A 14,150-nucleotide genomic window follows, 5' to 3' on the forward strand; every position below is an offset into this window, starting at 1 on the left:
GATGCAGAGCACATTGCAAGATCACCTTAGGGCTTTTTAAAGAAGGAAGAAATACGCACCATGCTGGCATGTTAATTGAAGTGGGCCATTGGCACAGTGGCGCAGAACGCAGGTTTACTGCTTGTACAATGTAATCAACAGTGGGGAAACAAGTCATTTTATGTCCTTGTTTTTTTTGTAACTTTTTCCCCCTAACTTTTTTTTTAAAAGAAGACTACATCATGGAGGAGGGATGCGGGTGACGCTGTGGGTTAAACCACAGAGCCTAGGACTTGCCGATCAGAAGGTCGGTGGTTCAGATCCCCGCGACAGGGTGAGCTCCCGTTGCTCGGTCCCTGCTCCTGCCAACCTAGCAGTTCGAAAGCACATCAAAGTGCAAGTAGATAAATAGGTACCGCTGTGGCGGGAAGGTAAATGGCATTTCCGTGCGCTGCTCTGGTTCACCAGAAGCAGCTTAGTCATGCTGGCCACATGACCTGGAAGCTGTACACCGGCTCCCTCGGCCAATAGTCGCTTATGTACACGGGTCCCTTTACCTTTGACCTATGATGGAGGACTTTTATGCATGCCTGTGCAGCACAATGCAAACCTAATGCTAAACCGTGAGCAAAGGTCTGGGCCTGAAAAACTTGCTTGCTAGAAAGTTGCAGGATCTGCTTTGTCCTGAAGTTTGTAAGATTTCTGATTTCCAACCACAGCGCAGCAAGCCCTGGGCTGGAGTCCCAGCACACAGCAATGTTCTCCCTCTCTGCCATCTACCTCAATTTAAGGATTAGGAAAGAAAAACAAACACTGCACGCCAACCACACAAGCAAGGAGCAAATGAGGGACGGCAGCAGAATGTTGGGCACACGGAGGGTAGAATAAGCAGAGGGCTAGCCTGCCAAATGCCATTTTAGGCCGCCTTGCCTGCCCATTGCTCACACTGACCAATAAGGACCAAAGGAATGTTGCCTTCTCAAAAGCAGGGACCACAGCTTACCACAGTTCCTCTTCATCCTGGAGAAGAGTGACTAGTGAGGTGCCACAGGGTTCTGTCTTGGGCCCGGTCTTATTCAACATCTTTATCAATGACTTGGATGATGGACTCAAGGGCATCCTGATCAAATTTGCAGATGACACCAAACTGGGAGGGGTGGCTAACACCCCAGAGGACAGGATCACACTTCAAAACGACCTTGACAGATTAGAGAACTGGGCCAAAACAAACAAGATGAACTTTAATAGGGAGAAATGTAAAGTATTGCACTTGGGCAAAAAAACCGAGAGGCACAAATACAAGATGGGTGACACCTGGCTTGAGAGCAGTACATGTGAAAAGGATCTAGGAGTCTTGGTTGACCACAAACGTGACATGAGCCAACAGTGTGACGCGGCAGCTAAAAAAGCCAATGCAATTCTGGGCTGCATCAATAGGAGTATAGCATCTTGATCAAGGGAAGTAATAGTGCCACTGTATTCTGCTCTGGTCAGACCTCACCTGGAGTACTGTGTCCAGTTCTGGGCACCACAGTTCAAGAAGGACACTGACAAACTGGAACGTGTCCAGAGGAGGGCAACCAAAATGGTCAAAGGTCTGGAAACGATGCCTTATGAGGAACAGCTAAGGGAGCTGGGCATGTTTAGCCTGGAGAAGAGGAAGTTAAGGGGTGATATGATAGCCATGTTCAAATATTTAAAGGATGTCATATAGAGGAGGGAGAAAGGTTGATTTCTGCTGCTCCAGAGAAGCGGACACAGAGCAATGGATCCAAACTACAAGAAAGAAGATTCCACCTAAACATAAGGAAGAACTTCCTGACAGTAAGAGCTGTTCAACAGTGGAATTTGCTGCCAATGAGTGTGGTGGAGTCTCCTTTGGAGGTCTTTAAGCAGAGGCTTGACAACCATATGTCAGGAGTGCTCTGATGGTGTTTCCTGCTTGGCAGGGGGTTGGACTCCATGGCCCTTGTGGTCTGTTCCAACTCTATGATTCTATGATTCTATGAAAAGCCTGGAGCAACGAATGAATATAATGGGAGGCTCTCTGTGGCTCAGCTCCCTGTTTTCTTACTTTTTTGGGCTCCATGATCACTGCAGATGGTGACAGCAGCCACCAAAGTAAAAGACGCCTGCTTCTTGGGAGAAAAGCAATGACAAACCAAGACAGCATCTTAAAAAGCAGAGACATCACCTTGCCAACAAAGGTCCGTATGGTTGAAGCTATGGTTTTCCCAGTAGTGATGTATGGAAGTGAGAGCTGGACCATAAAGAAGGCTGATCACTGAAGAATTGATGCTTTTGAATTATGGTGCTGGAGGAGACTCTTGAGAGTCCCATGGACTGCAAGAAGATCAAACCTATCCATTCTTAAGGAAATCAGCCCTGAGTTCTCACTGGAAGGACAGATCATGAAGCTGAGACTCCAATACTTTGGCCACCTCATGAGAAGAGAAGACTCCCTGGGAAAGACCCTGATGTTGGGAAAGATGGAGGGCACAAGGAGAAGGAGACGATAGAGGACGAGATGGTTGGATAGTGTTCTTGAAGCTACCAGCATGAGTTTGACCAAACTGCAGGAGGCAGTGGAAGACAGGAGTGCCTGGTGTGCTCTGGTCCATGGGGTCACAAAGAGTCGGACACGACTAAACAACAACAACAACTTTTGCACGGATACAGAAAGTGGGACACAGGACGGATGAACTTGGAAGGCAGGCTGCCTAGCCGCCGGTGAGCGGGGCAAGCTTTTCCTGTGCTCAGCTCAGCATAACTTCCAACGAAGGTGTCCAGAGTCTCATTCCGAGCTCTTTCCCAGCCTGCCCTGCAACTTGAATATTTAACCAGACGTACTACAAGGGCTTGGAATCTGGGACCTTTGACATCGCTGAGTTGTGGTCTCTCCCCATGAAGCCTATAGAAGTTGGGAGAGAGGTAATAAATAGCACAGAACCTCCAAGCAGAAGGCATAACGGGGTGAGATGAAGGCAAAGGTGTTTAAAAATGGCCTGGGTATATTTTAGGAACAGCTAAGGAAGGAGCAGCAGGTGAAATAAGCCTTTGAAGCAGCGCACCGAGCGATCCTCCCCTGCTAAAGGAAAAAAGCTAGGGAACTTGAACATGGCAGCGGGGGAATGCAGAGGAAATAGTACTAGATAGGAAAAAACCCTCGGAGGTCAATTGTCAGCGCCGGCCTTAAACATTTCACACACAAAGCAAAGAGTCAAGGAGTTGCTCCCTCCTCTTAATCCACTACCATAGCTCCGGATTGAAGCATGTTTTCTAATGAGGTCACAAGACAGATTGGAGGAAGGAAGATGTTGCCCCCTTCCGGAATGTTCTGTGTGGAATAAGAGCAGCCACCCCCAATTGTGAGTGAGGCCAGAAGTAGACTTGTCTGTCAGAAATCTCAGCCATATTTGCACATGTATATTTGCATGGTTTTTACGATGCACGAGCAGTTTTTGCATCTGCTTGCCCTGGAAGATGCAAACTATGGCTTGTGGTTTAGCACTGCATCTAAGCCCGGGGAACATGGTTTGACTCACAAGAAACCACAACCTGTAGACAAAGTCAGGACTTGGAGATTGTGGTTTGTTTGGATGTCATGTTTAGCCAGGGATTGAGCTTTGAACTTAAAGGAGTTAGACAACCCAGCAGTAAACCTTTAACCATGGTTTATCATGGTGTGCAAACTGGGCAGTTTTCGGAAGGGCGAAGCAAACCACAACCCCTGTTTCGAATGTGTTACCAAGACAGGGATGATGGTTTATTACCTCACAGCGTGAGCAACAAGGAGTCAAAGCTGCTCGGTAGCCACATTCATGGTACGGTGTTAGATATGGTTTACTGTGGTGTACAAACTTGGCCATTTTCAGAAGGGGGACATAACACATACCAGGGGAAGGTGGAACATGAACCAAGGCTGAAGATTTATTGAAATTAAATATAAACAGATATGTGCCTAGAGAGGCTATTGGTAGATTTTGTAGTTCAGTAAAGTATGGTTGGCTCTAAGCCCAATTCAGCCTCACTGACCCCAACAGGAAAAACTGGTCTATTTATTTATCTTTATTTTTAATTATGGTTGCAAACTTTTTTTAAAAAATTGGCTTGTATATTTTAGTCATGTCTCTTCTATGGTTGTATACTGTTTGGAGATTGCAGTTTATATTTTTTAAAACAAACAAACAGTCGTACCTTGGTTTTCGAATGGCCTGGAACTCAGATACTTTGGCTCCTGAAAACCCAGAAGTGATTGTTCCGGTTTGCAAGCGTTCTTTGGAACTCGGAAGTCCGACAGGGCTTCCACAGCTTCTGATTGGCCGCAAGAGCTTCCTGCAGCCAATCAGAAGCCACAATTTGGTTTTCAAACTTTTTGGAAGTCGAATGGACTTCCGGAATGGATTCCGTTCGACTTCCAAGGTACGACTGTAGATCTAAGCACAGGCCTTAAATGGTTTGTGGATCAGTTTGGTGTCCTCATTTGCTTCCAGCTGAGACCAGAGTTTGGACCCATTTTATCCAGAAGAACATGCTTTGATTTTTGCAGAAAAATCTGGCCATTCTTATCGCAAGCTTATCTTCCGGGGAAGGGGCTTTCTACAGTTATTCTTCACACCCCCAGCTGTTTTGCATTTGGTTGCCCTCAGACTTTCCCAATAGCCTAAAGGAACATTCAGCCTGAGCTACTCCTTACATGGTTCAAAAGCGCTTTTCACAGCTGCCTGGATGTTTTACTAGGGATAACCAGCAGCTCTGGGATGTGGTTTGGGATCATATCCAGAGGAATGAGAAAGTCCCCCACATATTCAAAATGGGAACCAAATGCTGCCTGATAACGGTTATGCACCTGTTACCTCAAACGATTCGTGACCAGCGAGTTGGCTCCGAAAGGAAAAAGAGAGATCTGACTCAGAGATTTCAGAGCAAGGAAAGGAAAAGGAGAACATCTGCCAATACCAGCAGTTTTATTTTTAATGTATATATGTATTTAACCTTACAATTGTGCAAATGAGGACCACTCGGTTTAATGGGGTGATTAATCAACAGGCAAAACTTTAGGGACAAGTTTTATTATCCTCATCGTTATTATAGGCAGAATGAAGAAAGAACTTGGGAGATTACGGCAGATGAGTTACACGCAGAGTTCCTAGTTTCAGCCTTGGCGCCTCAAGGTGGAGCTGAGAGAGACGGCTGCCCCAAACCCCCAAGACCTGCTGCCTTAGAGTGGTTTAAAAGAGGATTGACAGGTTAGGCAGAGGGAGTAAGCCTATGTGCAAGAAGCTGGTGTAAAGGAAGTCAATGTAAAGAGACACCGGATTCAAACCCAGTTCAACAGTGAGGTTTGCTGCTCTGTCACAGCCTGGCCAACAAGCCTCTCCTTCGTTGGAGGCGTTTAAGTGGAGGTCAACTGGATTCTTGCATTGCAGGGGGTTGGACTAGATGACCCTTGGTGACCCTTTCAACTCCACAATTCTACGATCCTCTGATTAATAATAATAATAATAGATTTGTACCCTGCCCATCTGGCTGGGTCTCCCCAGCCACCCTGGGTGGCTTCCAACAAAGTATTAAAATACAGTGGTTTGTTAAACATTAAAAGCTTCCCTTCAGATGTCTTCTAAAAGTCTGGTAGTTGTTGTTCTCTTTGACATCTGGTGGGAGAGCGTTCCACAAGGTGGGTGCCACTACCAAGAAGGCCCTCTGCCTGGATCCCGGTAAAATAGAGCTGTGTGCCAGGTTGCTAGGTCAAGTGTCCAAACTCAATGGGATTCAGATATCCAGCCTAAGTCCCACCCCCAGAACGCCCCATTTTAGGGCTTTCATCAAACTGGACTAAGCCAGGATGGGACATAACAACAACAACAACAACAACAACAACAACAAAACTTGTTATTTGTACCCCACCCATCTGGCTGAGTTTCCCCAACCACTGTGGGCAGCTCCCAACAGAATATTAAAAACACAATAAAACATCAAACATTAAAAACTTCCCTATACAGGGCTGCCTTCAGATGTCTTCTAAAAGTCAGATTGTTGTTTATTTCCTTGACTTCTGATGGGAGGGTATTCCACACGGCGGATGCTACTACCGAGAAGGCCCTCTGCCTGGTTCTCTGTAACCTTACTTCTTGCAGTGAGGGAACCGCCAGAAGGCCCTCGGAGCTGGACCTCAGTGTCCAGGCTGAACGATGGGGGTGGAGGCGCTCCTTCAGGTATACTGGGCCGAGATCCGTTAGCATATCTTTGGTTGGACTGGGGTTGGGGTTGGTTGAGCCAGGAATCAGCTGGCTGAGGCAGAGATGGGCTGCATTCTAAGCTGCTCATCTCAGTGGATCTTGCCACAGGACAGCTCAGTGGATAAGTCATAAGACTCTTCATCTCAGAGTTGTGCGTTCAAGCCCTAGGTTTGGGAAAAGATTCCAGCAGTGCATGGGGTTGGATTAGATGACCCTCACGGTCCTTTCCAACTCTGCAATTCAGTGATCAGTCCCCACAGGCTATTGATGGCTACTAACCCCGATGGCTGTGTTCTGTGTCCACTTTTGGAGGCAGCAACGCTTTATGAATCCCAGTTGCTTCTTAGTGGGAGAGTTCTGTTCTGCTTGTGAGCTTCCCATTGGCATCTTGGTTGGTCATTCTGGGAATGGGAGGCTGAGCTCTGCTTGCATTCTTAAGCCAGTCATTGTAGACAGCATTGAACCAGGTGGTCCAACGGTCTGACTCTGAACAAGGGCAGTTTCCTATGTTCCTAACGTGATCTGCGTGTCAGAGGAACACGGCTTTTCAGATCATGGAATACTGCAGCACTGTGTAGCAAAAATTCGGAAAACACCCAGAGAACTGGAGAGTCGAGTTAAAAGCATTAAACTTTAGAGTCTCCATTGCAGATAGCATGTAATTTCCTAATAGGATTTCGGTTTAAAGATTGACAGCCTTAGCAATCTTCCATCGTTCAGTAATCTGGAGGAAATAATGCTGTATTGCACTCCATCCGTTTGTGGTGTGCATATCTAATTTAAAACTCCACATAACTGTCAGGTAGGAGAAGATTAAAAATAAATAAAAAATCCTCCTGCTGCTACCTCACGTAGACTTGAGTTATAATGTCGAGACTATCTAGTGTTTAGTTTGCAAGCAATGGTTTGTCTCAGATAATTGATTAAACCCAATAGGAACGTAGATGCCGATTTTGGGGTTGTGATCTTGTCATCTCTAATAAGCCAAGCAGCAGATTGATCCTGGCTCTGAGAGGTCTCCCCTAAAAACTCAGGAGGAAAAATACAACAATAAAAAATTGTTTATGTGCAATGAGCTGCTGCCCTAGATGACGACGACAACAACAATTTTATTATTTATACCCCACCCATCTGGCTGGGTTGCCCCAGCCACTCTGGGGGGCTCCTAGCAGAATAGTAAAAACATGATAAAACTTCAAGCCTTAGAAACTTCCCTAAACAGGGCTGCCTTCAGATGTCTTCTTAAAGTCAGATAGTTGTTTATTTCCTTGACTTCTGAAGGAAGGGCGTTCCACAGGGAGGGTGCCACTACCAAGAAGGCCCTCTGCCTGGTTCCCTGTAACTCCGCTTCTTGCAGTGAGGGAACCAGCAGAAGACCCTTGGAGGACAGTGTTCGGAGGTGGAGTTGCACCTTCAGGTATACTGGCCTGAAGCCATTTAGGGCTTTAAAGGTCAGCACCAACACTTTGAATTGTGCCCGGAAACAAACTGGGAGCCAATGTAGGTCTTTCAGGACCAGTGTTATATGGTCTCGGCGGCCACTCCCAGTTACCAGTCCAGCTGCCGCATTCTGGATTAGTTGTAGTTTCCGAGTCACCTTCAAAGGTAACCCCACGTAAAGCACATTGCAGTAGTCCAAGCGGGAGATAAGCAGAGTATGCGCCACTCTGGCAAGGCAGCGCACAGGCAGGTAGAGTTTTATTTTTTTTATATAATTAATTTTTATTCAGTTTCCAATAAACATTTTATCCAAATTTAACATTCGCTTTGTACATAAACATCTTTTGGACTTCCCTCAGCCTATTTGACAATTCTCCATTTTCTCACTACCTCTCACATTTCTTAAATTTATATTGCACTTTACCACTCTTAATCTTAACCTATCGTTCAAACAACATTTCAATCAGTCTTTTTCCCAAAGCTTCTTGAAAGCCAACAAGCGTTAGTTGCTCCTCACATACATTTTTGATATATTCTGTGAATTTATTCCAGTCCTCGGAAAATCTCTGATCGCGTTGGTTCCTTATTTTCCCAGTCAATTTGTCCATCTCTGCATATTCCATCAACTTCATTCTCCATTCTTCCTTGGTCGGCATTTCTTCCTGCTTCCATTTCTGGGCCATCAAAATTCTTGCTGCTGTCACTGCAGGTAGAGTTTTAGGCGATGTCCCAGATGGAGCCGTCCTGGACACAGAATTAACCTGTGCCTCCATGGACAGCTTTGAGTCCGAAATAACCCCAAGACTTCACCTAATGCAGACTTCCCTCTTACATATTCCACCCTATGCCTAATTTAATGTGAATCTTCACTTTGCTTCCTTGCTGCCATTGGTTTCCTCGACTTGCTGCCATTTCATCATTACCTACCTCGCCCTGTTTGCTTTGGCTTCTTTCTCTTTTCTAGAGTGAACCTAGACAATCAGGGAAACCTAGACAATCAGGGATCACATAGTGTTTTTATGAAGCCACGATGCTTTGTAGACAGTCTGGTCTGGCTACATGACAGTGTCACTGCAGTTAAGTGAAGCTGGTTTAAGAGCACTCAGCTTGGCGATACAAACAAATTTGGGCCACTACTTATTATCATTCATTCAATCAATCATTGCAATTATGCGTTTATCTGCTTCTGTCTTCCCTGAGCATTCAGACTCCTAGCACCGAAATGGTCCCACAGCCCAGGCTGCAAAATCTCTCCCCTTCCCCACCTTCAACTCGCACCTCTTGTTTTCGTTAGGTACTTCCAGCAGTTCCTATTGTGCCCTGCGGGGAATTTTGTATGCCTTGGCAAACGCCCAGATCTGATAGCGACACAAGCCTGCATTGTAGTGCGCATTGGGATCAGGAAGAGATTAGCAATGGAAATGTAGCCGTTTGCTTCTTTTCATTTCCCTCTTGAAATAATTCTCCCAGTATTGCCTCCTTCGTCTGTGGCTGGGGTCAGAGGTATAGTGCGGCCCAATTTCCTGCCGCGTGGGATGTACCAACATCCTGTGCTTACGGCTGTCTGCTCTAATCAGCTCCACCGCTGGAAATTGCCTTGGTTTCAGTGAGTTCACAAATGCAGCTCGGAGGGAGACAGGACACTGTAGATGTCGTGCGATGCGTTTCTGCATTGCAGTTTATTTTGCTTCGGCCAATCAAATTTCATTATTTTTGCATTCGGAATCGCCTCCTGCACTTGAATCAAGATTATCTACTTAAAATAAAAATAAAAATGTGGATGTTCTCATTCATCAACCAGCAAGAAAAATAGCCTAATATGTATCTTAACATCTGTCAAAACAGGGCCACTTCCACACTGTGCAGAGTATCCAAAGGGATTAGTTACCTGGATGCGGGTGGTGCTGTGGGTTAAACCACAGAGCCTAGGACTTGCCGATCAGAAGGTCGGCGGTTCAAATCCCTTTGACTGGGTGAGCTGCCGTTGCTCGTTCCCAGCTCCTGCCAACCTAGCAGTTTGAAAGCACATCAAAGTGCAAGTAGATAAATAGGTACCGCTCCGGCAGGAAGGTAAATGGTGTTTCTGTGCACTGCTCTGGTTTGCCAGAAGCGGCTTAGTCATGCTGGCCACATGACCCGGAAGCTGTACGCCGGCTCCCTCAGCCAATAAAGTGAGATGAGCGCCACAACCCCAGAGTCGGCCACGACTGGACCTAATGGTCAGGGGTCCCTTTACCTTTACTAATGTCAGAAACTCACTCCAGGAATATGGAAAGTCTCTACCGGCAGCCTTTAAGCAGAGATGCCTCCTCATAGCTTTAATTCTGCTTCCCCTATACTCTGAAATGGGAAAAGGGGAAATAAAGTTTAAAGCACTGGTTCAATTCTTTACCTGATGTGCTCACCTGAGTAGATCACTTCATGAAGATGTTTATTAGGCGCTTGTCCAGAATGTCAACTTTATTTTAAACCTAGGCTTTGCTTTTCCTTTTATATTGTTTATTTGAAAACATATTTTATTTTCCTATACGTTAAAAAATCAATGCAAATTCGTTGAAAATAAAACAACCCATTTTCTTTCAAACAGGAGAACAAAACAAAAAATAATAATCAAAATTTCTCTTTTTTTAAAGTTTCTATTCATAGCTGGTCTGTAAATCTAGTGAAACACGGATTTTTGTATCCTGAAAACTAGCTTTTATGAAACATGAGACTTCCCCAAAGCCAACACACCCTTTGCTTAAATCTCACAGGCTGAATGCCTGGTGAAATTTTCAGCCTGTTGATACTGTGTAATTAGTTTAATAAAAGGGAATTATAATTGGAGTGGCCCTTTCCAATTAATGAAAAATACAGAATGGCTTTCCAAAACAGGACTCTAATTTAATTATCGATTAGCTTCACAGTTTGAAAATATGCTTTTAAACCATTTGGCAAAGTCTAGACTGCGTGAGTCACTTGATTTAAGAAAAAAATGTGTGTCCCGCAGGAAACCTGGAGTTTAGAAAGAAAAACATGGCAGCAGTAGCTACTTTTTGAATGATTTGCCCGGGTGGGGGGGATACTTTCCTTAAAGGTGGGATATGTATTACTCTTAGAGCAGTCAGTGGACAGTCCTCTAATTTGAAGGTCTCCCAGAGAATAGTCCTCTGCTTGAAGGCAACCTCTGTTTGGAGGGCTGTGTGGTCCGAGTCTGGTTTGAAGGTAAAGGACCATAAGAAGAGAGCAGAGGCCTCGTTGCTGCTCATACCAAACCTGTTGGGTTGCTGGAACTCAGTGGTAGGGAACAAGCAGCAGATCCCTGGCATTTGCAGATCAGGCCGGGGTTCTTCACTGTCTGAAATACTGGAGACCTTCTGCCAGTCAGGCTGGACAGTGCTGGTTAGACTCAAGTCTAATGTAGCTTCCCTTGTTGTACCTAGGCTGCAGACTGCATATGCCGACAGGTCTCCCCTATTTTTCTGAGATGCACTTGTATTGAAATTATAGCAGTTCTGGATTTGCAGCTATGCACACGACAATTTTATGCAAATTAGTGCGCTCCAGCCCGTCCGCTTGAAGTCTGGGAAGGGTTAACCACCAGTAGGGGGAGTCCTGCTGATGCACATCAACTAGGAACTCCCCCAGGGTCACCGATAGGGGGCGTGACTTAGGCCTTAACCTCCCTAGGCTTCAGACAGGGCCATGCCCCCTTGAATCTTTTAACAGGATTCAATATGTGGGGCAGGTGATGGGGCTACCTCCCCTCTTCCATCTACAGAACAATACCAATGCCTAACTGTCAGTACCCAGAAAGTTGTGGCGATTTGCTACGAGGTAGGCGAAAGCCAAGTGGCTGGTGCCAATTTGCCAAGTGGAAAAATTCCTATCAGGCCCCTCAATGGCGACCAACCAAGGTCCATAGCAAGGTCAAGGAACGAAAACCTTATAGGGTGGGAAAAGCTGGAACAGCTGGCGGGCAGCAAAGAGGGAGATCCCTGGCCGCGTCCTGCGTTTATAGGGCAGGCCACGCTCCCAAACCAGCTGATTGGCCACCTAGGGGGTGGCACGACCGGGAATCCCCCCAATCACGCGGGGCTGGCCTTCACCCACTGTGCGCATGGAGGGGCCGTGAAGCCCACAACCCCACCTCCTCCTTAAGGCGGAAGTGGCTTAAATGACCACTACTAGAGAAGTGATTCAATCAATGAACTCATTGCCTTCCTGGCAGCATGTGCTTCTTGTCCCCCCACTTCAGACTAGCTGGCAACTGCAATCTTGACTTCTTTCCTTGCCATCATTTCACAGGCTCCATTTCTTCTTTTCCTCCCCAGGTGCTGGGAGAGAACGAGAGGCACTGGAAAGCTGTGCTTGTCGTACTGACTGAGAAGGATCTCTTGATGTACGAGAGCATGCCACGGATCAAAGAGGCTTGGTTCGGTCCTCTTCATTCATACCCTCTGCTGGCCACCAGGTACCTTTGTTGATGTTTTGTCATGTTCGCAGGCCGCTCACTATCATCATCATCATCATCATCATCATCATCATCATCATCATTTATTTATACCCTGCTCATCTGGCTGGGTTTCCCCAGCCACTCTGGGCGTCTCCCGACAAAATATTAGAAATTCAATAAAACATCAGACATTAAAAACTTCCCTAAACAGGGCTGCCTTCAGGTGTCTTCTGAAAGTCAGATAGCTAGTGGTTGATAAGCTTTGGCATCACATAGGGCAAGTCAGACCCTCGTTTGACATGTTTGATGTCACAGAGGACATAAATCCTAAGCTTATATATCTGAGTTTTTAACACTGTTTTGGACTACATTAGCAAGGCTAAGAGGTGGGGGGTTGCATGAGCAGCCCCTGACCTCCATACACACTGCCCAGGCTTACATCCCGGGGAGGTCACTTCTGGCACAGCAGTTTGACCTCACTCCTGGAGGCTCACTCGATTGTCTCTTGAGACAGACAGATGCCAACAACAAAAACTCCCAGGGCCGATGGTCAGGGGTGATGGAAGTTGTAGTCTGAAGGGCACTTTGTTGGTGACCCTTGCTACAAGGCAGGTGAGTTTTGATGAGGCAGCAATGTAAGGACATAAGAAGAGCCTTCTGCATCAGGCCAGTGGTCCATCTAGTGCAGTACCTGTTCTCACCTTGGACAACCAGATGCATTTGGGAAGCCCACAAGCAGAACATCAGCACAACAAACCACCTGTGATTCCCAGTGACTGGTATCTGGAAGCGTACTTCTGTAGAGGTAGAACATCACTTCCTTTTTTAGGAAGGGTTTGGAATTCTGTTCTAAGGTTAAGCAAAACCCTCTTCAAGTATTCTTAATTGGTCTTCTTCTTCTTTGGCGATCACTCATAGCCAAGTAAGATTGCTTTCCATAAACACGGTTTTAACAGTGAGTCTGTAAGTGACTGTGGAGGCCAATTCTGGACCCACACATTCTTTCACAGTGGGGACATAGGTTGATCACGGTGAGGGTTTGCAAGCGTGCCTTCCTCCTAGCACGTTTCTTCCTTTCATCCTGAGTTTGAGTGTCTTCAAAGTTCATGACACCTTTGGTAAAGGCTGTTCACCAATTGGAGTTCTCACAGGCCAGTGTTTCCCAGTTGTCGTTGTTTATACAACACTTTTTAAGATTAACCTTCGGAGAGTCTTTAAATTTCTTTTGTTGACCACCAGCATTACGCTTTCCATTTTTAAGTCCGGAATAGAGTAGTTGCTTTGGAAGACGATCATCAGGCATCCGCACAACATGACCAGTCCAACGAAGCTGATGTTGAAGAAAACTGGTGATCTTTGCTCCTTCCAGTACACTGGCATTAGTTTGCCTGTCTTCCCAAGTGATGTGTAAAATTTTTCAGAGACACCCTTGATGGAATCTTTCAAGGAGTTGGGAGGTGGTGTTTAATTTGTATCTGGGGGTGGAGCAAAGGCCTTCTGTGAACCATGAATGCATATATGGCGGCAAGCAGCGGGCTCTGCCTCCCTTTGTGCATGTCTTCAAATGCAGATCTGTGTGTATGCCCAGTGCTCCACATGGCCAGGTACCCTGGAAAGGCAGCGTTCCCTGTTGCATGGAGCGATGCCTATCACCTGTGTGACATCATTGCAGGGCATGGCTTTGCATACTTCTGCAGAGGCTGACCCTGTGTGTCCCTTGTCAATGCAGAGAATTTTGCCTTGTGTCAAAACGGTTTTCGTAGCTCACGATTCCACTATTGGAAAAGAAGGAGAAGCAGAATTCTCCCCAGTCACCGTTTCTCTGCGCACTAAATGATTTTATAAGCCTGTAAGATTTGCTTTCTTTGGCTGGTACTCCATGTGTGCCTCGCTTTTGGAACCGGAATTTTGCTCTTTGATTCTGTAACGTTTAGTTCTGCTTGGGAGCATTATAATTTATTATTCCTGCTCGATTTCTGGAATTAATACTGCTGCCACCAAAGAGGCAGATCAGCCCTGGATATTGCCAAGCTCTCCAGAAACATTCCTGGTGTTTT

At 46.0% G+C, this 14,150-nt stretch overlaps 1 protein-coding gene across 1 annotated transcript in view; it reads left to right on the forward strand.

Annotated features, from left to right (window-relative positions):
• SNTB1 (syntrophin beta 1) overlaps positions 1 to 14,150 on the forward strand; it is a 110,267-nt gene that overhangs the window by 82,844 nt on the left and 13,273 nt on the right. The window contains exon 4 of the mRNA XM_083450586.1: positions 11,972 to 12,111. Within this exon, the coding sequence (XP_083306712.1) occupies positions 11,972 to 12,111 (140 nt within the window). The remainder of the gene's footprint in view (positions 1 to 11,971; positions 12,112 to 14,150) is intronic.

Source organism: Podarcis tiliguerta (genome assembly GCF_965153285.1).
Source record: "Podarcis tiliguerta genome assembly, chromosome: 7".
Lineage (NCBI taxonomy): Eukaryota > Metazoa > Chordata > Lepidosauria > Squamata > Lacertidae > Podarcis > Podarcis tiliguerta.